The 23,313-nt window shown below is 41.5% G+C and overlaps 2 protein-coding genes across 3 annotated transcripts; one reads left to right on the top strand and one right to left on the bottom strand.

Annotated features, from left to right (window-relative positions):
• Positions 1-158: 158 nt before the first annotated feature.
• TRAPPC6B (trafficking protein particle complex subunit 6B) lies at positions 159-7,171 on the bottom strand. 2 transcript variants are annotated; one of them, XM_086462177.1, is made up of 6 exons: positions 7,091-7,171; positions 6,941-7,008; positions 5,672-5,789; positions 4,134-4,217; positions 2,943-3,036; positions 159-2,328 (listed from the first exon to the last, which is right to left on the bottom strand). In XM_086462177.1, exons 1-6 carry the CDS (start codon positions 7,169-7,171, stop codon positions 2,297-2,299), a joined length of 477 nt encoding a protein of 158 aa, XP_086318303.1. In that variant the 3' UTR covers positions 159-2,296. The 2 variants fall into 2 exon arrangements, with proteins under 2 accessions (XP_086318303.1, XP_086318304.1); XM_086462178.1 differs by lacking the exon at positions 4,134-4,217.
• A 1,319-nt stretch (positions 7,172-8,490) lies between these two features.
• PNN (pinin, desmosome associated protein) lies at positions 8,491-18,934 on the top strand. Its single transcript, XM_086461928.1, has 9 exons — positions 8,491-8,623; positions 9,009-9,080; positions 9,912-9,980; positions 11,134-11,206; positions 11,287-11,381; positions 13,336-13,411; positions 15,113-15,268; positions 15,351-15,489; positions 16,554-18,934. Exons 1-9 carry the CDS (start codon positions 8,511-8,513, stop codon positions 17,840-17,842), a joined length of 2,082 nt encoding a protein of 693 aa, XP_086318054.1. The 5' UTR covers positions 8,491-8,510; the 3' UTR covers positions 17,843-18,934.
• The last annotated feature ends 4,379 nt before the right edge of the window (positions 18,935-23,313 follow it).

The following is a 23,313-nucleotide window of genomic DNA, read 5'->3' as shown; positions in this document are numbered from 1 at the left end:
TTCCTGAGCTTAAGCACTGCTGAAAGCTGTTCAGCTATAGCAAGTAAATTATTGAAACAATTATTTTAGTAAAACATAAACATGACAAAGTAACAAAGTGTAGTAACACTCTTTTTTAGAGAACAGTTGCAAAAACAAGTGAAAATTACACAGCTGGATTGAATGCTTTTAGTAGGAGCATTTATTAAACAGAACGAACAAATTTACTTTCTGTATAGTATCTTGACAACTACATTAGCTCACTTATTTATATATTTAACATGGAGTGCTTTGCCAAGAGTATCAGGATCCACTTGGTACATACCTGACTCCTTCTGGTTCTAATTATCTTCAACAATTGAAAATCCATGTTAAGGGAACTACACATTCTGCTGATAGCAGCAAATTGATGCACAACATTAACAGACATCTGCTTTCTGCATATTATAGAACTTAAGTCCCTCCCCTTGCTATTAAAAATAATCATTAACCAAAGCCAATTGTTGATAAGCCTTTAATATGTCTTTGAATGATTGGCACTTTTGCATCTGGAATGGTCGTCTTAACTGTCAAGTGAAAAATCGAAGTGAATTACAGTAACTACTAGAGTTTTAGTTCAGGAGAGGCAAGTAACAATGATTCTGTATATGCTGATACTGAATGTCTGCCACACTGCAGATGCCTCAAATGTGCAACATTGAAATGTCCATCTATTAGACACACAGTGCAAGTTACTTCTAGTCTGTTTAGTAAGGTTTTGAGCATGTTGAAAGCAGGATGAGTTGGCAACTGAAGAACACATGAAGTGCAAGAATACTTGTTAGCCAATTCTCTAGCCCTACAATTTCAAAAAATCTGAGTGAGGAAGGTGAACAACAGCCTTCCTATAAACTTACCAGTACAAGAACCCAACATTTTCAGTCAGTCAAACTGAAACACGGAGTACTATGGTAGGTACTTTCATCTTTGCTAATTCTATGAACAGTAGCACAGCATTCTGCTAGTTCAAGTTCTACTCTAGGGGTTTCCTACAACTGTCAAGTTACTCAGTTACAACTGATCTGAACTAGCATTCACAGTACCTGAAAAGATCAGAATTTGGTCACATCTTACACTCAAGTATAATAAGCCCCTGGTTATTACATTTATAATCTACAGCTTGTAGCAGCTATCTAGAAAAGGCTTGATCCATCACAAACGTCAGGCCTTCCCTAGAGCTTTGGGAAGATCAGCTTCCACTGTTCTTGCCCACCGTGCAACTGGACAACATACACTTCTCCCAACACACAAGATAGTTACAACAATGAAAGGTGCTATTTTAGCACATTAGTTTGTCTAGTTAGCTTGCTACTGACTGGTCTCAAAGTAGAAACACTATCACAAGGCATTCTCACACTTCTGAATAAAGTAAGTTTCTATCATGATTCATTTGAAAGGATAAGGCCTGAACCTGCCAACAGAGAAATCTTACAGCAAAGTTCACATAAAGCGTTAACGAGGTGTTTCCATGCTTACCTACAGCAAGGTATGTATTGCTACGCAAATCTTGTAACAAGCAGTGTCTAGCAAACCCCAATGTCCAAGAGTCTTGGTGATGTCTTTATAGCTTCTTGCAGGCCTAATCATCTTCCTGCACACTCATTACAGAAGTGAGTTGTAGCTAGCAATTAAAAACAATTACATTAATACTGAGTTTATGCCCAACAAGCTAAAACAAATTTCCTTCTTTGGCCAGTATAGATGACCTCAGCTGTAAAATTGTTCTGACACAAAAAACAGCTGCTAATTTTAGGGAGGCAGGAGAAACGGTTTAACTATGTAGAAGTAAGTTATCTTTTCTTCTGCCTCATATTGTTCCTAGGAAGGAATTAATGCTCCACTGAACATCGTTAATGAAGGCTGTTGGTTCATGTGCTAATCACAGTTTGGAGTGAATAGGGAAAGGCTGCAGTTGGGCATTCGTGTTAGGTGACACAAAACACATTAATTTCTTATTCCAATTTAGTCTTGGTCAGGCTTTTACTCTGTTCTCAAAATGTGCCTCTGGTCTTCCATATGTGCTGTTCTGGTAATTGAAATATTTTGCTGAAAACTTTTGAGTAGACAGTCTTTACCACGTGGACATTAATACCTTGGTATCGAATAAATTTCATACCAAGATACAAGGATAGTGTTAAGTTATTTTGATGAACATTTATTACATATTTTGGAATTGTGCTGCACACCGCTATAATTTACAAACTACATACAAAGCTGAACCAAGGTACTGAATCCACACACAGGATTTTTAAGGTAGATACCCAGACTTCAACGTGCTCTACATCTTCTGTATCATCACCTGAAATTTACCTGCAAAGGAAAAGCAGAGTCAGATCAAAGTATCACCATCAGAGTTATTTTTCAAAGTAATTATTTTCTTGTAATCATTTTGTTAAAAGAGATAGTAAGGAACGTTTCAATCTTATGGTATCATTGTGAACAATCTAGCCATTATTTAAATTTAGCATTTAAATTTAACTCCAGCTGAACAGCTTTTTCTTCTTTTGAGTTCATCCATGTCCCACATCACAACAGTTTTGTCAGTTAAATTTCAAATTTGTGCAAAGTCTGTGGAAATTTTTAAGTCCACCTTAACTTTCTTGCCGACTTCTGTAGAGAAAGACCATGTATCCGTTTATCCTCACTTGTTCAAACAGACTTCTGGACGTACATCCTTAATGCATTTGATGCTTCCAAACGCAAATACAACTTTTTAATTTCGCGTTCCACTCCGTATCATGGAGGCTCACCCTCTGTCAGTATTTGCTAAACACTAAAGCATTTAGTGACAAGCCATATCCTTAAGTTCATACTGACTCCTATGGCCCAGCAGCTTCAAACTAATCCCACCTTGATACATGCTACGGTGATGAAGTCAGTAAGGGAAGTTACCAAGTGAGCTAATGTGAATGTGAACTACTTACATGCAGGCATTGATGAAACTTCAGCTGTTACAATACTCTTTATTCCCAAATTCGATAGGCCTCCTCTGATTAGTCCACAGGTAAATGCTAAATACTAAACATAAAGTTGCACTTTAAGTAAATGTCAACAGTGAAGCTTGTCGCTAAAGATTGAAACTAAGTACTCAAGAACAAGCCTTAACACTTGGACTACATAAAACTATGGAGGTTTTGATACCATGCTTGAGAGACTTTGTCATGTCCCCAGTAGATGAAAGCTCCGGTATTTGGTACAGTGGCGCTCACAATACACCTTTCCCTTGTTAGAGTCACTTGTTTCTACTTCCATTACACTCATAGGAACTTAATATTCTTAAAACAATTATTTCCAAGACGTGGCTGAAATTAGCAACTGGTAATAAAGACGAAGGAGAAACAGTCCAAGATAGCATTCTTGCACAGGCCACATCTTAGCATACAAGGGCCTGCAGATATTTAGAATATATCATAGAATCATTAGGTTGGAAAAGACCTCTAAGATCATCAAGTCCAACCATCAGTTCAACACCACCATATGTTGCAAAACAGAAGAAACATCTCCCCAAACACCAAAAAAAAAATCCCAAGTAGCCTGCAACTGTAATGACTGAGAAGATCAAGAATTAAGAAAACATAAAATGGAACTGAATGCCCCATTTCTTACATCCACCTGAACCAAAGTGCTTTATAAGAGGTTCTGCAGAGGCACTGATTTTACCTACCCAAATTATGACCCTAACTCAGCATCAACACTCAAAGCTATTTTTAATGGGTGGAAGATCTTTCTGAATGTTCGTATAATCTCAGAAGCTTGTTCTAGGTAACAAATAGCATCCTCCAAATATGTTTTGGAAATTTTAAAAAAGCTTCTGAAGCTTTCCAAAGAGAAAGAAAGAGTTTGTGTGATAGTGGCAGACCAGCTCCTACCATCAAGCAACTCAAACGTGACAACTGCGAGTTTCACAATGACTATGACCATTTCTTGAACCATAAATCAAATCCACTGTTCCAAAACAAGGTGCACTTCTAAAAAGCTCAGATTTTGGAGACTAAACTTCAGCTGCCACTTTGAAGAGTTTGTATCCATTCAATCACAAAATTTAAAGTTATTATTAATAGATCAAGATAATTCAAATCAAACTGGTAGATCCCAAAGATAAAACAGAAGGATACCTTTGGTGCATGTTCTAGATACTGCTTTCCTGCAGACATTTGTGTCAAGAGACGAAATTTATTGTCCTGAAGGACATAAATACCCTGTTTAAAAAAAAAAAAAAAAAGTTTTGTAGTTGAATATGCAGTAATATGTAATCAATATTTTATGTGAAGGGATTTGATTTGTAGATACATATGTGATTTAAGTTTAACCTGTATTATTTACTTACATGAAATATCAAAACAAAAGAAAAGATGCTTGTGAGTTTACAACAAAACCCCTAGATAATAATATTATCTGTTAACCTTAAAAAAAAATTTATTTACATTCTTCTTGGAAGAGTCTTTCCAGTGCTCAGAAACAATAGTTCCATATTAGAAAGTCTTTGTTAATATATCAAATGCATGCTGGTTTTTCCATTCCAATCTCAATCTTCATTTGGTATGCAATTCACTATTCTTGTTCTCAAATTCAGTGAGAATTATCTTTAACAGTGATACAGGCAGCACCACCCAGCAGATGATCAAATGAAGTCCAGTGTTTTCTACATTACAATTTTGTGCCACAATATGCGTTTTAATAAATTAAGTATGAACACAGTATAGCTTAATCTACACCTCTTGTTTTAAACTTCTTTCATAATGACTGTGCTACTTTGGAACTTCAGAACCCTTGGCATTAAATTAAGGCTGCATATACAATTGAGACCTAAGCTAAATACTGCAGCTTTCTTTGAATTCAAAAACAGATTTCTAAGGTACTTACTATCTGTTAAGTTATTACTCGATAAACAGCTCACTGAAAAATAAAACCCATTTTATTTGGCACAGTCTTTGTACAAATACTCTTGTTCTTACTGTGATAAAACAGGAAAATGTCCATAAGAAAATGAAGCCTTTTAAAAGGAAAAAGATTTTTTTACTCTAGTAAAATGGCTCCTTATTATTATTAATTATTTTGATCTTGCTTTAAGAACTGTGGCTGTTGAAATGGGAAAGGGCATAGATAAAACATAACGTCACCAACAGGCAAATCCGAGAAGTTTTTCCGCTGTTTCCTATACAAGTATGTTCAGTAGAATGCAACTGTCTCAACTGCTGAAAATTCTAAATATTCTTCAAAATAAAAAAAAAAAATTACTTCAAGGCAGCAATTCTATTTAAACAGATGTTAAGACAACACTTAGCACTTTCTCACACTACTTTTCTACTAAAATTTATTGGAAGGTACATAAGAACATTCCTGTTGAAGTGTTATCAACTGTAACCGTTACTGTCCTGACAGTTTGTAACTCCACCACAGCACATATGAAATTCAAAGCACTTGGTCATTTCAAACAAGGGTGGCAATAAAGATATCTCAAGCAATTATTAAATTGAATTCTGAAGCTACATGCTAATATGAATCTTTAAAACCTCCTTTTAAAACAAAACAAATAAGGTTTTTGTGTTTCTTATCAGGTAATTAATTCTAGACCAAGAAAAACAAAAATGTGCTAGTAACTCAAAACTGTTACTGATTTTGTAAGTTAAATCTTATTCTGCAGTATTAGTACCTGATGATTAGTCCTTAGGTTATCTATTTGTTTTTTGAATACAGTCGTCCAAAAATCTTTGCAAATGAACTTCATAATATCTAATTCATCCTTGAACCTGGCAGTATCTTTTGTAAACCTAAGAGATAAATGAGAAATATATGAATAATGAAGGTACACACAACTTGATCGATTAAACAGAAAAAGAAAATTAAGAAAAATGGTACTATGCAACACTACTTTTGAGGCTGTTACTGAAATCAGTTTTCCAACCATTGTACAATTCCAGCATCACTCTGCATTCATCAGATATTTCAACTTCACTCTTAGCAACACAGTGGTATCTTAATACCTGCCACATGACAGCAGAATAAAAAGTTTTAATTGCATGATTACTAAAGACAGTTGAAGTACAGAAAGACACAAGGCACTCCCACCAGTTTTATCTTCAACTAAATATCTAAACAGAAGATAAAAAGCTCACACCTGTACTACTGCTCGGAAGGAGTCCTTCAAATATTGAAAAAAGCGCTAACACGTAGGAGCAAACATGTAAAACTTGTTCCCGTTTCCTCAAAAGGGACCTCTTGCTTATTTCAGAACTCTTTCCCTTTATGGTCCTTGAGGATCTTTATCTGGCACTAAAGCACCAGTTCGTTCAATGACAGCATGACTTCAGGCGCTCAGGAGTCTCCACACGACCTCAGAACGAGGGCGCTGCAGTTGGAGAAGTCACCGTGCATCCCCGAAGGGAAAACGAGGGGGCAAAGAGCTCGGCCGCGAAGTTCCGTGGGCTGAGAGACAGAGTGCTTTAGAAAAATGAAATCCAGGAGCAGCCAAGCATATAAAACTATGTTTAAGAGAGAAATCTTTAACAGAAGAAAAATCACGAAACGTACCAGAAGTAGGAAATGTGCAAAAGCAGGTCTACACAAAGTGCAATTAAACAGGATTTTAAGTATTACGAGTACTCACATACCCTGACTCAGTTTTCACGACGGAAAGCACCGGGAAAACACATACTCCAAAACTGGCCTGAGGTATTCAAACCCGGGTCCCCGCAAGAATGAGACGCCAACCGAGGATGCCAGAACGCAGAGGAAGAGCAGCACAACCCTCTCTCCGCTCTCCACTGAGCGCGCAAAGGCTCCGTGCCCCCGTAGCCCGGGAAAGGCGGGGGGGGGGGCGCTCGCCGGGCAGACGCCGGCGAAGCGCCCGAGGACGAGCACCGCCCGCCGGCCGCGGGACGGGGGGACGCTGCGAGAGGCCGAGGCCGCAGCGGGGACTCACCTCTCGATCAGGCCCTGCCCGACGCGGAAGCCCATGCTCTCCAGCTTGGTGGTGCAGCGGCCGTTCTCCTGCAAGACACAAGGCGCCGCCGCCGCCGCTTTAACCCGGCTGCTGCCTGGCGGCCCCCGGAGCGGCCCCGACCCCACTCACCCCTTCGCCCTGCTCGGCGGCGCGGTACAGCCCCGCCACCATCTCGTTATGCAGCAGCAGGAAAAGCGCCTCGTCCGCCATCTCCGCTCCGCAGCGGGGCTCCCGCCGCGGCAACGGCCAGCTGCCGCCGGGGCCCGCCGCCGCCGCGCCGCCCCTTCCGGATGCGGTGAGGGCCTCGGGCCCCCTCACCCTCGGGTGCTCCCGGCCCAGGCGGAGCGGCCCAGCAGCGGCGGCCTGATCGGCTCTCCCCGTCAGGGAAGTGCCCGACGTTCCTGCCCGCCGCCGCCGGGGGAGGGCTTGTCACGGCCGGCTGGCGCCGGCCGAACCCTCTCCTGAGGCGGGGAAGGGCCTTCTACGTGATCGCTCTGCAGAGCCCGCTGCCTCGGGCGGTGGCGCCAACGGCGGCTGCACAAGCGAGTGCCGTGAAGAGGGACGGGAGCCGGGGGACAGACCTGGGGGTCCCTCGCGCTCCCCACTGCTGAAATCGGGTGGAGGGAGACGGGACAACACGACACACACACGTGGGGCTTTTATTGCCTTCAGAACATCACTCGTTCGTTCGCCCTTTCCTGCCGCTGTGACCCGGCAGCCAGCTCCGCGCCGGGGGACCCGCCCCAGCCTCCCCACAGAAGCGGCACCGGCTGTCCGGCGGGGACGAGCGCGGTTAAAAGCCTCGCCACCGCACGCGCCGGGAGCAACCTCCAGTAACGGCCCTTCACAGCCGCTACCTACAGCGCCCATGGGCGAAGCCCAAGACCCGAAGCTCCGGCTGACGGGCGGGCGCGAAGCCGGCAGCGCCCCCCAACGCGGATCCGCCCCTGAGGCTGCTGCCATCCCCCGCCGCGGCCTGCGCGCCAGCGGGCAGCGCGCCAGCCCCCAGTAACGTCCCCGCCTATTGGCTCGCCTGGCGCAGCGGCCTCTGTAGCGGGGCGGTGATTGGCCCTCGCCCGAGCCGCCTGCGTGCTGGCTTGTCGGCCACATAGAGCGTGGGGAAGTAGGACGCGTCCTAAGTGGGTGGGGATAAACGTCCTCGAAATGGCTTTCTGATTGGGCTGCGGGAAATTGACGCATGAGTTCTCGTTAGCTCTGAGTGATGTCACTCCGGCGGTCCCGTTGGTGATTCGTAGGGCTGGCAGGCAGGGGCTTTCAGTAGTTGGTCGCTCGGGATGCCAGTCTGCCCCTGGGCCCTGTGATTGGTAACAGCCTTCAGCGAGCCTTTCCTGCGGGGCGTGCTCTTTCCCCTCGTGCCCAATCATTGGCGGCCGGAGGAGACCGCCGAGGGGCTATTGGCTGCGCCGCCCGGGCCCGCGGCTGCCGGAGTGGTGGGCCTCCAGGCGGGCCGCGCGTGGGCGGGGCCTCTCCCCGCCGTTACCCAGCGGTGCCTTGCGCTGGGCCCCGGCTAGGCCGCGCTGCGGGCGGGATGGCGGTGGCGGTGCGTGCGCTGCAGGAGCAGCTGGAGAAGGCCAAGGAGAGCCTCAAGCACGTGGATGAGAACATCCGCAAGCTCACGGGACGGGACCCCAATGACGTGAGGTGAGGCGGGGGGGCCAGCGGGAGGAATGGCCCTGCCGGGAGGGAAGGGGAGGGGGTTGTGAGGGGCTGGCCTGCACCACGCTGGTGCCCCGGGGCGGCGGGGGGGGGCTTAAGGGGCGGGCGGCGAGGAGCTCTCGCGGCCGTCGCCGCCCCCCGCCCTTTTCCGGCCCATCGCCGCTCCTCTGGCGGAGCCCCCGTCCCCCTGGTTTGTTGGCGGCGTCTCCCCGCCGTGGCGGGGTGGGGGCGGCGGGCAGAGCCGTGGGGTGCGTGAGGGAACGGTCGCGGCCACGGGCAGCCCTGGCTGGGCGAGCTGCAGCGCCCCGGGGGGGCTCCCTGCGGCGGGACTGGGACAGGAAGCGCTAACGGCACCCGCGGTCTCTTGCAGGCCCCCTCAAAACAGACTGTTAGCCATCACAGGCCCTGGTGGAGGTAGAGGGCGTGGGAGCTTATTACTAAGGTAAGGAGCGGCAGGAACGGGCCGCGGGGTTTGTCCGGGCATTGGCGTGTTTTGTGTTGGTCGTCTGGTCTCGTTGGTCATTGTACGGCTGTTTCAGTAAGCAGGCACCAAAGGTGACCTGCAGGGCATACAGGGTTTTTTTTGTCCCAGGGTGAAATTTAAAGTACTTTCTCATTCTGAGGTTTAAACTGGTGGTTTTCCCTAACCCGTTCAGCCGTTAGCCTGAAAAATAAGGGGGAACATCAAAGTTAAGGAAGGTGTTATGTGGTGTCTAGGACCTTGTCCCTTTAAAATCGTCCAAAATCAGTCTTTCAGTAATTAAGAAACCGGTAGCTTTCCCAGGAAGAATAGGAAGAGTTGAAGTCGACAGGTTGTAGGTAAAACCACTTGTGTTTTGTTGTGGGGTTTCCTTTTTGGTGTTTTCCTTCCCCCCACTATCTTAAGTAGAATGAAAAGGTCAGTTTTTGTTCAGGAGGTTTTTTCTTGGTGAACTGTGTAATGGATTTTTTGTTGAATTTCAGTATTAAACTGCTGGTTAAGACAATACATCTTGAAAATTATTGTAAATATGAACACTTGAACCTAATGGAGCTCCTTGTTCGAGTGTAGCTACTCAGTTGAATAAGTGCAGAAATCCAAGTTTCAATCAGTTGGTCCCCAAGCAGAATGTTCAAACTCTGTTGCAGTAGTAACAGTAAATTATGATAGAGCTGAGTAAAATTTGTTGTTACATCATGGCCCCAAAGCCAAAATACAGTTTGATTGTGTAGGCTTAAGGTGCACCTGGGGGTTGGCTAACTTGTTCTGAGATCACAAGTGTTTTCTTTTTAGGCGTGGATTCTCGGATAGTGGAGGAGGACCCCCAGCCAAACAGAGGGATCTTGAAGGGGCAGCCAGTAGGTGGGTACAAAAACTGATACAGAGAACTTGCTTTATCAGCATTCGTAACAGTGAACTTAAAATACTTAGATTCAATAACTGATGACTTTCACAGTCTTCTTTAGACATTACATTTTCAATACATTTCATTCAATACATATTTCCATACATTTAATTTGTTGGAAATATACTTGGGTGACAGCAATTGACTCTGGTGAAATCTTTCTTTTCTCACACCTTATAGCAATGTGCAGGTTATAGCAATACAAAGATTCTTGGAATTCTCTCTTTTACTTGGTGTACAGTCTGCTATATTATATTCTGCTTAGTAGCCCAGTTTTGTTTTACAGTAGACGCAAATTGAATTGTGGCTGGGATCTCCCATTAAATAAATGGAATGCATACAGCATGACAATAGATTCAGATTTGGAGCTTTCGCGTCTGGATGCAGATCTATCAGATGTGACCAATTGTAGTGAGCTTCATTCTATGGCACTTAGGTGCAGTGGTAGTTCTTGACTAAAGCAAGGCTTCCTTTTGAATTTTTGAGTTAACACAAAATGAATACTGTGAAACAGCTTTCCCAGCAGTAAAGTGCCGCGCCACAAAGCTGGGACTGAAAGCTGAAAATAACTTTTTGTTAACACATTGCTTAGTTGTTCTTTTTAAAGCCTCAGTTCATCCAAGTTCTTGGGTCCTAAGTGCTCTACCCCTCCTCGCCCGTTTTCTAGGTATTTAACCTGGTAACTGAAACAGCATTTCCCGTCTGAAAAATGATCCCAATCTCTATATCTTGAGGCATTTAAATGGGTCTCATGATCCCCTTGTACCAGTAGCCATTTTAGAGATTCTGGAACAAGAGAAGTGCAAACATGGAAGAAAAAAAAATTCCAGAGGTATTCTAAAAAAGCCAAATATGGTTGTAATGTGGGCTGTTCTCTTCCAGTTTGAATACAGCTTGCACGATAAACTTGAACTGTTTTCTCTCACTGATTTTTACTATCAGTAGACTCTGTAAAATGCTGCTTACTGGTCACTGGAACAGTGGGGAGATTTTTACTGGAAGTGTTGGTTCTTTTGACTACGTATGCTGACTTGTATTCTTCTCATGTTAGAACAGATGCTGTCCTAAAGGTATGTTCTCTAGCAGCCACTAATGCTTTTTCTTCCTCAGGCTGGGTGGAGAACGTCGGACAAGAAGAGAATCACGCCAAGAAAGCGACGCAGAGGATGATGATATTAAAAAGGTAATATGTGATAAATGGAGCTGTGCTTATCTGTACTTACCTGGAACACGAACAAAGTAGCTTCTTTTTCTTCTTTGTAGCCAGCGTTGCCATCTTCTGTTGTTGCTACCTCCAAAGAGCGAACACGTCGAGACCTTATACAAGATCAAAATATGGATGAGAAAGGAAAACAAAGGTATGCAGAAACCTCTTTTAAGCAGTAACGTGGTGCTTCTGAACTAGCATGGGAAATAGCTTTAGATTTAAAAAGTGTGTACAGATGCTGTTATGTATCAAAGATGATGTTGAAGAAGTGCCATAACGGTATAAAATTGATTTTAAAAAATATTCTCTCAAAATATTTCACAGCAGTAACAACATATCGTCACTTCACGCAAGACGGGGGTTCTGCTTCTCAGGCCACCTACAGGAATAGGTTTGCCAGTGCTGCTGTAACTGGTCATCTTTGAGCAAGAGAGAAATGTGTATATATAGCTGCATTGCTTACTTAACACTTTGGGCTGGTATAGCGTCTTGGTACATCATTTATTTTGTGGCTGAAGGAGGTTTCTGGGTGTGGGTGGGTTTTGTTGGTTTTTTTTTAATAATGCAGTAGTTTAATCATTTCTTTTCTCTTATTACTTTCAGACTCATTATTGTGTGTACAGTCTGACCTTCCTTTTGCCTGCTTCTTTTTAGATTCCTCCTATGTACATCTCCTTTTTCCTATATTGTATTTGTGTTGGGGTAGCTCATAAAATTTCTTGCTGAGATGCAGTTCTATTGGAAAGAGGTGTTGGAAAAGCAAATTTGCAACTGTGTCCAACTTCTTGGACTCCAACCACTTCAGTCTGTAGCTCACCTGGTGCGATAATAACCCACACCTCAAATAAATAGAAGCATGAGAGCTGGAATAAGGAACTATAGAGAGCTTCTCTGATAAGGACCACAGATCAGATTGCACAGAAAAGACACTTCGCTTGCTTCTTTCACAGCTACAACACACTAACAGGCTGCTGTTGCTTCCATCGTGTTTGCAACTGCTTTTCTTACAGAAAGACTTTCAAAATTCTTAATGGAGTTTCTGGAGCTTCAGGCACTAGAAGTTTGTTTCCTCAGAATTGTAGTTCTGCTGCTTTGCACTTGAGTAGCCTTCTGGGGAGATGAGAAAACCAGTATTGATCTGTGTGACTTGCAGTGGAAGGAGGCTCTTTAAGAGCCAGCATCTGTTGAACTCCTGAGTTTGCTCGGTGTCTTCTGGGATGTCATTCATATACGAATACACTTTGAGCAATCTCTAGCTCTCAATTCTTTATTTGTTCCTATTTCTACCGTTCAGTATACAAGTACCTTTACCTTTCTGTGTCAGGTTTGTGCCACTGTTGTGGAGTGGCACTGGGTGAAGAGAGTAGCATTTCCTTTCTCTCTTAATTGGGTAAAAGCTTAAGGTGAATAAGAGACACTGCCTCTTCCTGTAATGGCTTAATTTGGGACTAAATGGAAAGAAAGAAGAGGTGAAATTCAAGAAATTGGTTCTGGTTCAGAAGGAGGGAATTCCTTGAAGAATTTTGCTTATTTAAGGTTTTCTCAAAACAACACTTAATTGGATGAGAGCAATTCTGGTTTCATCCCACAGTGCAGTGTCTCATTGTAGAAGTTGTTGTTAGGCAAACTGTGACAGATAAGCTTTCACTCCCCTCGGGCTCCATTTCTCCTTAACCCTCCAAGTGGGGCAGGGGTTTACGTTTTTCAGAAAGCCCAATGACCTTCCAGTTCACTGCCTTATTGATAGCTGCTGCTGTATTTCCTCAACCTTTTCTTCAGTACTCTCTGCTTTTGGATTTTTTTTTATATTTCCTTAGTGTCATGATTTCCAGATGTAAAATGTGCAGGCTTCAAATTTTCCCAGTGCTAACTGTGCTGCGTTATGGATAAGAGCTGTGTCTTACTCTTAAGCGAAGTATATGTCACTGTAAATTATATCCCTGACTGTTGGCACAGTCAATACGTGTTCTGTTGCTAACGGCCTTGAGTAATACTGAGCCTTTAAAAATAAATGTCACTCAGGCGGAAAGCTTCTCTGATTGTTTATGCAAATAAAAATCTTAGTACTTGAACTGAGTCTCAAACTTCTTTTTGTTTTTATTCAGGAATCGACGTATATTTGGCTTGTTGATGGGCACTCTTCAAAAATTTAAACAGGAGTCCACAGTTGCTACTGAGAGGGTATTTATTTTTGGTTCTATCAGATTGTAAATAATAAAGCAAAATTGTGTGGTTAAGCTGCTTCAAATAGGAGTGGTGTAGGTTGCAGGTGCAACAAATTGGTATGAGTGCATGTTTTCGTTTGGTTTAGTTTAGGGGAGTTGGGGTGGGAGGCAGGAAAGGGACTCTTAACAATTTCATGACTGTACAACCTTATTTCTGACCATTGCAGAAGTGAAAGGCCAATGTTTTGTTGGTTGGTGTGGGTCTTTAATTGGTGTACGTTTTTAAAACATGTAAAACAAAATATATTTTTTTTCTTGTTTGGGGATCATTTCAAAGTAAATAGAATTTAATCAGGTAACTACTTCATAGGTCATAGGCTGCATCTGTAAATAATGGTGATTCAGGATTGCTGAAGCAGTACCCACCTTGATGTGTTCCTGGTGTTTAAATTACAACCAAGTATAGAGAAATGTATGGTTGTAGTACACTGTCTGACTACAAATGGCTTCCTCCTCCCAGTATAGATAACGAGAATTCCTGTTTTCAGTAAATGGAGATGTGACTGTACTGAACTGAAGGCTGTGCATAGCTCAGTGGTAACTTCAAAAAAACTTGTGTATAGGATGGCGGCAATTTTATTCCTAGGGTGCCCTTTTAAATTGTGGAGGGTATGGTATTCCCATCCTGTTACCCTAAATGGGTATTCAGTTAATACAATTAACCTTTAGATTAAAAACAAGTGTTTGAAAGTGCTACTTTCAGCAGTCCAGTGGAAGCAGATACAAAGTCTTTAAACTTAAAATCTTTCCTGTGGAGCGTTCGCATAGCTGGCTTGCAGTGTTGGTATTGATTACTTTCAGATTCAGTATTTGGACGTCCTGCTGTTTTATCTAACTTGTCATGTAGCACATGAGAAAGGACCAAAGTTCTCTGTTGCCTGCTTGCCTTTAGAACAAGAAACTATTGTTAAAGGATGGTCTAGAAACATGGAGTCCCTGCCTAATTTATGGTTGTATGAGTTTGCATAAAGAGACTTTGAGGAGTTACTGCTGTTTGCAGCATTTTTCTGAGAATTTGTATAGGCATTGTTCTCTTCATACATAAAAACTTACTATAAATCAAAGTAGAGGCCTGAGGGGTTTTCCGACGTGGATATTTTGTTGTCCAGATACTGAATGGTATTTTTGTATTGTACAATCTGAGCATATGGCTGTCTAGGATGTACAAACAGGGCATTCCTGGATTAGAGTAATATATCTAATTAGCCATGAATATACCGGAAGTATTCCAAATGTAATTGATTTTTTTGGTCACAAACACCAGTCTGCAGTCCTCCATTTGTTTCTAGGGGAGTTGATTTTTTTTTTTTCACTCCAAGTGGAATACCTGAAATCTTCTTTTTTTTTTTTTCTGCCGTTGTGGGGAAAAAAAACCCCAAACCTGTTGAAGCTTGTATTGAAAATTCAAATCACAAGTGAATGACCAAAAAGCAGACAGAAATCCACAGGGACCTGTAATTTTATAGTTAACCCACAAAAAATTGGGTGCCAGCAAGCAGTGACACTCTCCCGTTACCTGTAATTTAGGCGATATTTCTTAATGTGTTTTTAGGAGTGCCTTTAATGGTGTAAATAATTCAAAATTTTAGTTGGACCAAGCTGGAACACTTGCTTGATCTAGAAAAAATACTTAAGATACTTTATGTATTTCTCTTAGCAAAAGAGACGACAAGAAATTGAACAAAAACTTGAAGTGCAGGCAGAGGAAGAAAGAAAACAAGTTGAAAACGAAAGGCGAGAACTGTTTGAAGAAAGACGTGCTAAACAGACAGAGCTGCGGTTACTGGAACAAAAGGTTGAGCTCGCTCAGTTGGTGAGTTTTAGTTTTGCTCTGGATCTTTCTCTTGTTTAAACTATTCTTGTGTGTCTTACGGTTATTTTCTTTTGTTTGTCAGCAAGAAGAATGGAATGAACATAACGCTAAAATAATTAAATACATAAGAACGAAGACAAAACCCCACTTATTCTACATACCTGGCAGAATGTGTCCTGCTACGCAGAAGTTGATGGAAGATTCACAGAAAAAGATGAATGGTAAGTGGCCTTGGTGATGCAAAGGCCCTCGTTCTTGCCTCCTGATGTTGGCTGTACAAATTTCTTTTAAGTCTCTCTGCTTAAATACATGAATTTCACGGTTGGGACAAACTGTATGTTCTTGCGTGGGTGTTCGTTAGAAGTGAACATTACTCTTTCAGTGACTTACTTTTCTGTTGGATGTGCTTTGATTCTCTTATGGTGTGCTTTGATTATCTTACAAGTCAAAAGAGGTGTGTGCATAATCTCAGAGGTATGTGTTTAAAACGTAGTCCTTTGTATTAGCTTTAGTACCCAGATGTATGCCAGTGCAGCAGCTTAGTGTTTGAGAAGGCAGCTTCTGTGGATTGAAGGCCGAAGGAAATGCAGGTTTTTATAAAGGATTTGAGAAGCGTTTTTTCTTAAGCACAGCACTAGAACTTTAGGATGATTTTTTGTTTTTACCTTAATGTGTGTTCGTTTCTGTTTCACAGGATGACTATATTTTTCTTTTGGAAAGCAATTTAAAATACTGCGGTTGATGGTAGTCCTACTGTTCTTTTTTTATTAAACTGAGAATGTATTGTGGTTTTTTATGTTCTTAAGGAGCTTGTCTTAATTGTGTGGGGTTGGGGGATAAGAGAAGCTAGCTCACCTGTCTGAATAGCTTACATTATTTAAGCTTTCTTAATACCTAACCAGCTTTTTGCTATTTCTTACTGTCTTTTGTTTACCTTAGGAAGTATAACCTTGTTAATATATAAATACCAGGAAATTAAGGTATTACTTTGATATCCTGTTGGTTGGATTGATTTTAATGAAGTAAAAAACTCTTTGTTAGCTTAGATTTAGGGCTTTAGTGTTCTGACACTCAGCTGAGCTGACTATCCCCTTTGCTTTGTTTTCTTAAGGTAACTAGCAGTCTTCTTCTTTATGCATGAATGGCTTGCTACTTCAAAATGAATAAGGACGCAGTATTTATAAGTTAAAACAATTTGATAGCTTACTAGCTCATAGTTAAGGGGAAAATAGAATTCAGTGTCTGTAGATTATCTGAAACTATTATTTATGCATTTATTCCCTAGCAATCTTTGAAAGCAGGCGAAATGAATTTGCAGAGCAGATTAACAAAATGGAGGCCAGGCCCAGAAGACAATCTGTGAAGGAAAAAGAACAGCAGGAGGTGCAGAATGAAGAAAAGAAGCAAGAACTGAACAAGGAGCAGGAAGAGGGTAAGGTGGCTCAGCAGGTGGAAGAGTTGGAGACAGGTAATCAGCACAATGATGTAGAAATGGAGGAGGTAGGGGAGGAAAAGGGAAAAACAGGTTCAGGGCATAGCGATGCAGAGAAAGAACAGGAAGAGGATGAACAGAAACATGAAATGGAGATTAAAGTAGAAGAGACTACTGAGGTGAGGGAGAATGACAAGCAACAGGATGGTCAGCAGGAAGAGGTCCCAGTTGTAAAAGAGGAGAATGAAAACATTCAGCCAGTGGATAATGAGCAGGATGTGGCTGAAATGAATGAGGCAGATAGCGTAGAACCTGTAGAAAATGAAAATGGCAAAGAAGTGGAACCAGAAACAGAGTGTGATGCTCAACCAGAAAAAGTGTGTAATGCTCCTTCTCCTGAGAAGGAGAAAGGTATCAAACTGGAAATTGAAGCTGAACCTGAAGAAAAACAGGAGAAGGCACCTGAAGCTCAGCCGGAAGCTGTGGCTGAGGCTCTCTCTCAGCCACAGTCTGTGCCACTGCCACAGTCACCTCAGTTGTCTCAGTCCACTCAGGATGCAGAGCCCCAGGCAGACAAGGATGACAACACTGTGGTGTCTGTAAAGGTGGTTGAAGCACAGACAGAGCAGAGTCAGACACCGAGTGCAGAAATCAAGAGTAAGACTAGGAGTAGAAGCAGGGGTAGGGCAGGGAACAAAACTGGTAAGAGTCATAGCCGTAGCAGCAGCAGCAGTAGTAGCAGTAGTACTTCAAGCAGTACTACTACTGGAAGTAGTTCCAGCACTGGTAGCAGTAGCACTCGGAGTACTTCCACCACCAGCAGCACTACAAGTGGAAGTACTAGCAGGGATAGTAGCAGCAGTAGCTCTAGCAGTAGTGAAAGTAGGAGTCGAAGCCGAGGAAGAGGGCATAACAGAGACAGAAAACGCAGAAGGAGCACGGACAGGAAGCGAAGGGATGCTTCAGGAGTAGATAGAAGTCACAAGTCCTCAAAAGGTGGGAGTAGAGATACCAAAAGCTCAAAGGATAAAAGTTCAAGATCTGACAGAAAGAGGTCTATATCAGAAAGTAGTCGGTCAGGCAAGAGAACTTCACGGAGTGAAAGAGACCGTAAATCAGACAGGAAAGACAAAAGGCGTTAACAGAAGAGACCAAGCTTCCTTAGCCTAATCTTTGCAGCGGAAGATTATTTGAGTGAAAGGATTCCTTGTAAGGAGGAGGAGAAGGCTGCCTTAAGAATTGCATGCTGTAAAAAATCTTTTGGAAAAAATGCAGACTGTTTACCAGGCATTCTTGTACTTTTTACATAATTTTGTAAAAGGTTACTTACCAAAATTATGTGGAGTTCCTGAAAATGTAAAAATAAAAGATTAACACTCCTTTGCATCTTTTTTAAATATCCTGTACTCATTAAGATACTCTGTATATTTTAATAGGTAGACCTTTAAGTAGATGTGATGGCTTCTGTATCATACACTTTTTTTTTGTAGAAATAAATGTGCGTTTTAAATAAATGGTTTGAGATGTCTTGTTAACAATGAAATTCCCCTTTTAGATCATATGTAGGGAGGCAGTGTTGCAGGAAATGTAAAATTTTGCTTTTCCCTTCTATTCCTTGCAAGAATGGCAGTCTTAAGACCCAGTCAAGGGAGTAATCTCTCCAGTGCTGGGTAGGAAGAGAAAGTAATTGATTTGGATCTATACTTCTTGTTTTCTTCTGTAATCACAAGCTCTTACTCAACTCTATCTTCCAGTTTTATAAAACTATTTCCTATTATAGGCAAGCAGTGATTAAATGGGAATCTTAACGCTGGCTCAGGTCAGTCTGGAATACCACTCTTATCTGCCTTCTGCAGGTGCTTTGGTAGTACTTACATCTATGTTCTGGAGACAGTTAATCTGTTTAATGATGTTCCTTGCTTTGCTGGCCAGTGGAGGAGAGACTTCAGCTTCCTTCTCAACCACAGGATTCTTTTTATTTTAGTTGCAGACTAATCTTTGGTCCCTTCATACCACTAGGAATAATTACATTGCAGTGTTGGAGTTACCTGGGACTACCTAATGCTAATGTTGTGTGCGTGCAAGAATGCTTTCTGAATGTATTTAATACAACTCAAAGTGGTATGGTGTTATCTATGAAGGTGAATACTGTTTTTATATAATTTTGTATGGAAAACAATAGTATCTGTTGCTCTGTTCTGTACATGTGCAAATAAATGTGGCTTTGTAGACTACTTGATGCCTGTGATGTGTTCTGTAACACAGGTGTACTACTTTCGTCTTCCTACGTTTAAAGCATGAGTCATAATTGCAGGTGACTGTACCTTAGAAGCTCTGTATCCAAAATTGTTCTTATAGGGTTTAATTAATGCCTACTAACTGAATATAAAACACTGTGACAATCTGTGTTGTCTTGGCAGGAAGAGAATTCTCCTCTCTGGTATACTAATTCGCAGACCAGGAAGTCTTAGAAAGATTCTGGAATGGAGATGACATGTGAGCTTACTGTAGTATGAAATGCCATATATACCCCGTTTTTCTGGAACATAGAGCAGACTTTTGCAAAGTTCTGGTTTGGCAGGGTGTCAGTTTTTTGCTTTTTGATCAGAACTTGGGAGTAGTGACAGACCTCTGTGTTCTGACAGACCTCTGTGTTCTGAAGTGCTGAACTTCCTGGCTCAAACAAATGTGACTAGCAGGGGATGAAGTGGAGGTGGAGAGTTCCTTGAGCACAAATAGACACAGTGGGAGAGCTTGTCAGGCTTCCCCCTTCTCAACAAGTTCAATACTTTATTTTGATTCTTCAGTCCATGTGCTACTTCAGTATCCTGTCTGCCTCTGCTTCTCTGCAACTGAGAATCATTTTTAGTTCTTGTCAGTAGTCTCCAACCATACTTCTTTCCCTTCAGAAGAATGTGGTGGTTTAATGTGCCTTTTTTGAAGGACAAGTAGAAGTTCAGATGCCTTACTGAAGGTGATAACCAGCAGTTTACCACAAGGAACAAGCTTTCATGCTGAGCAACTGAGTTGATGTTACTGGTTTGCATGTTTCAACTAATTTCACATTTCAAATTGCCTTTGGAAGCCATTTTAATTTTGTTGATTAATTATATGTTTTTTCCCTGAAGTGTATTTTTAAGGTCTCTTATTTTAAGATTGAGTGACTCAATTGCCGTAGTGTATTTCCTGTACAGGTTTTAATGGCTGACACTGAAGTCATGCAAAGCCAAAGTAGGTTGCTAGTCAGAAGCCTGTGTTTCAGAGAAGCACATTAATAGGATTTATAAAACAATGTGGTGGGTCCTGGTAACTGAACTAGGAAACGGATTGCCTTGTTTCAGGGTATATTGCAGGCAGCAATGTGTTTTTGACCAGGGGAAAATACAGGAGTTTTGTTACTGGGTACAAAGCTGGTGGTGTATTTAATAGTTTAATGTTTGTTAGAAGAAACTTACTGCTGTGGTTAAACTGTGCTGTTAGTTCGTAGTTAGCCTTGTTAAATCTAAGCAGATCAACGCAACACAAACACCAGTATGTGATAACTTCGTAAGAATAAAGTTTTCCAAAAGCTACATATTCCATCCAGTGTTCCACTACAGAAATAGTGTAAGATACAGTATACTATTAGGGCAGTATTACATAAAGACCTGTGTCTTCATAAAGCCGTGGCATTTCTAGTAATTGTTACATTTACCCTCAAGGTCTCATCCTCTTACACTGAAATAATTTCAGAGCTGTGGACAGGGCTGAGACCAGGGGTGCAATTTTCTTCCTTGGTTCCCAGTCTGCTGTTTCAGATAGCTGACAATTTCAAGACATCAAATTTCAATTTGATGCAACAGTTCAGGGTTTCTGGGAGTTAAGTACAGATAGCATAGGGGTAGGAAATTATTAAATACTTTCTTATTTCCCTACCCCATAGTGGTGAGTAGAGAGCAAAGGAACCATTGTTCTCTTTTCACTTGAGTAATGTGGCAAAGGAACGATCGAAAAGGGGAAAAACACAGAATGCAGTTGAGATGCTTTCTGTGAGTGGGCAACGTAGCATGTGTGCTCTATGCCTGTCTTGGGGGGGGGGGGGGCTTCTGTCAGATGGTCCTTTCTAGCTTTAAGTATAACTTTAGAAGGTGGTTGTTGGGGTTTTTTAGAGCTTTTTGTACTATGCACTGACTCTATCCCGTTTACTTGTCTTTTTCTTCAGTCCTGGTGCACAGATAGACTGGAAGCCTCCAAGAATGTGTTTTTTCTATGATGCTCCACTCGGAGACCTTGTCAGAGTAGATTTCACCCAGATTGTTCGTTAATTATAAGCTTAAACATGACTTTGTATAAAAGGCACACCTCTTCAGATTCCTGCTTCTTTACTTAAAGTGATGTCTTTGTGCTTAGAACAGCTTCATTGTGTGCATTCAAAGGAAATCTGAAAATAATTTTTCTGTGGAAAGTAGGTATTAGTGAACTAAACACCACCCTGCCAGCAAAATTAACTTCCAAACCCAGTAAATTTGCAAATAAATTTTTAGCGTGTTTTGTTTATCAGGAACGTAATGGTCTTGTGGTTAGGTCCCAGTTATAATTTTGAGGTTCAGCTGCTGATTTTGTAGCAATTACTGTGGTACAGCAGGACAAACCTGTTCATTTTATGTATGTTCCAGATCTTTAAAATGAGTTTCTCTGCTCAAAGAAGTATTTGTCTGAGACTACATGTATTTATTGTGGGACCAAATGCTGTGGCAGTGATGTATGAGTAATATAGAGAGATCTGTTTTGGAGGGTGTAATCTCACTTTCAAACTTTTTTTTCCCCTTGTTTTTATAGCAAACCTGTGTTTTACTACAAAGCTAGTTCAGGCACTTGTTGTTAGGTGACAGTGTCTATTATATGGTAAAATGTGAGGCATTCAAAGCTGGGAAAGGTACTAGCAAGATTCAAAGTAATAAAAGTCACAAGTTCCATGATATTTAGAACTGCACTCTTAGTCTCATGCTTGGAACCGTTTGTGTCATAGGGAAGTAATAATGGCTTTTTCTTGCTATTTGTTAACCTGGCTGAAAAAGTTGCTTTAAATCTGTCTGATGAATGACTGTAACCTGTTTAGATTTGTCTATCTGGGAGAGTGAATTAGTGTTTCTTTTCTTCCTTTGACTTACTAATTTTTAAAAGATATTTGTTTAAAAAAATATTTTTGGCATGACATTTGATTCAATGTAAAACTTGATCTGTATTTTCATCCAAACATCCTAAGTCAAGAGAACTGTATTTTATTTTTAAAGTGCTCTTGCCATGGACTCTATTCTTCCATGTATTAGTACAATGTCCTACACAGTGCGACTCTACATTCTGCATGGAGCCTTTCGGTGCTATCATAAGAATATAACCAAAGCTGTACGTACGGTTGTTACTATAAAATTGATGTTGACTTTAATGTACTTGGGAAAACTTTCACCAACTTCTGATTTGCTTTGGTTAATGCAGATACTGAGTAGTCTAGGAAATGCAACATCTCTTGTCCTTACACAAAATCATGTCTTAAAAGAGCCATCCAGTGTGCCATACTGCTCGGGTTATTTAAATCACACCATTAGTTCTGAGTTGATCCTTCTGTGAATTTTGGTAGATCACAAGGGATCTCTGCCTTTCTAGCTCGGTAGTTAAAGTTACTATAATAAATAAAAAGCTAATAGTTTCACCCTAACAAAAGCTGTTGGAAATAGATCTTACTTTTTCATTAGCAATGTTTGTCTTTGCATGTGTATCAGTACTTGCATTTGTTGCTGCAGTTCTGCAGAATAGAGATTAACTGATGTCTCATTCTATCTGCTGTAAAGCTTTCAACTTTGTCCTGTGGAAGCCAGCTGTCATAAACTCCATGAATCTTTATCTTTGACTTTAGTTCAAAGGTGATTAGACGTTATGCTTGTATAACATCTGTGAGTATAAGATTTACACCCGGAAGAAAAGAATATTTGATATAAATACAATTTATTATTGAAGTTACTAGAGGAACAAATAACACGGAACAGAGATCAGAGCAGTGCTCATCAGCCTTTGAACAGCTTCAAACCTAAAAGAATTATTGTTGAGACTAAGCTACACAATGAGCAGTGCCCAGAATAACTTGAAAATTGTAGATGTAGATTAAATTGAGTAGCTAAGATGAGCTGTAACATTTTATCTCCTTATAAAGACTTGAGAATTAGTTTGGGTATCCGTATGAAACTGAAGTCAGAGAGCCATTTTCAGAGCTGTTTTGTAATAATGTGCAGATCTTAAGCTGTGGGTCTGATAGTTTGTTCTCCCAGACAAACTTGAAGTACGTAATTTTAGATGTCAGAATACCTGGCTTTTCCAATTTTAGGTGAATCAGTTCCATGATGTTCAAAAATGGACTGTTAATCTTTCTAGGCCCAATACTGGGTTTTGTCCCATGTTCCATGGTTAGTGTGCAACATTATGAAAGGCTCTTCTGACCAGTTGTTAATCTTGGTGGGATAAAAACAGTGTCCTTTTTTTGATTTTATACAAGACGTAGTATATAAAGAGAGTCCCCTCAATATAAATTTCATGTATATTCCTTCTCACCAATCTGTCCTAACCTGTAGAAAACTGTGAA

This window comes from Leptosomus discolor, chromosome 3 (genome assembly GCF_034619465.1).
Source record: "Leptosomus discolor isolate bLepDis1 chromosome 3, bLepDis1.hap2, whole genome shotgun sequence".
NCBI lineage: Eukaryota > Metazoa > Chordata > Aves > Leptosomiformes > Leptosomidae > Leptosomus > Leptosomus discolor.
The sequence above is the reverse complement of the archived record's forward strand: the minus strand, read 5'-3'. Positions and strand labels throughout refer to the sequence as shown.

Excerpts from the sequence above, each read along its gene's own strand:
- TRAPPC6B (XM_086462177.1), bottom strand. The coding sequence starts at position 7,171 with ATGGCGGACGAGGCGCTTTTCCTGCTGCTGCATAACGAGATGGTGGCG. Across the intron at positions 7,009-7,090 it reads CCGCCGAGCAGGGCGAAGGG|GAGAACGGCCGCTGCACCAC; the intron begins GTGAGTGGGGTC and ends TGTGTCTTGCAG. Across the intron at positions 2,329-2,942 it reads AGTTTCATCAATGCCTGCAT|GTAAATTTCAGGTGATGATA; the intron begins GTAAGTAGTTCA and ends TTTCCTTTGCAG.
- PNN (XM_086461928.1), top strand. The coding sequence starts at position 8,511 with ATGGCGGTGGCGGTGCGTGCGCTGCAGGAGCAGCTGGAGAAGGCCAAG. Across the intron at positions 13,412-15,112 it reads CCACAGTTGCTACTGAGAGG|CAAAAGAGACGACAAGAAAT; the intron begins GTATTTATTTTT and ends TATTTCTCTTAG. Across the intron at positions 15,269-15,350 it reads AGGTTGAGCTCGCTCAGTTG|CAAGAAGAATGGAATGAACA; the intron begins GTGAGTTTTAGT and ends TTTGTTTGTCAG.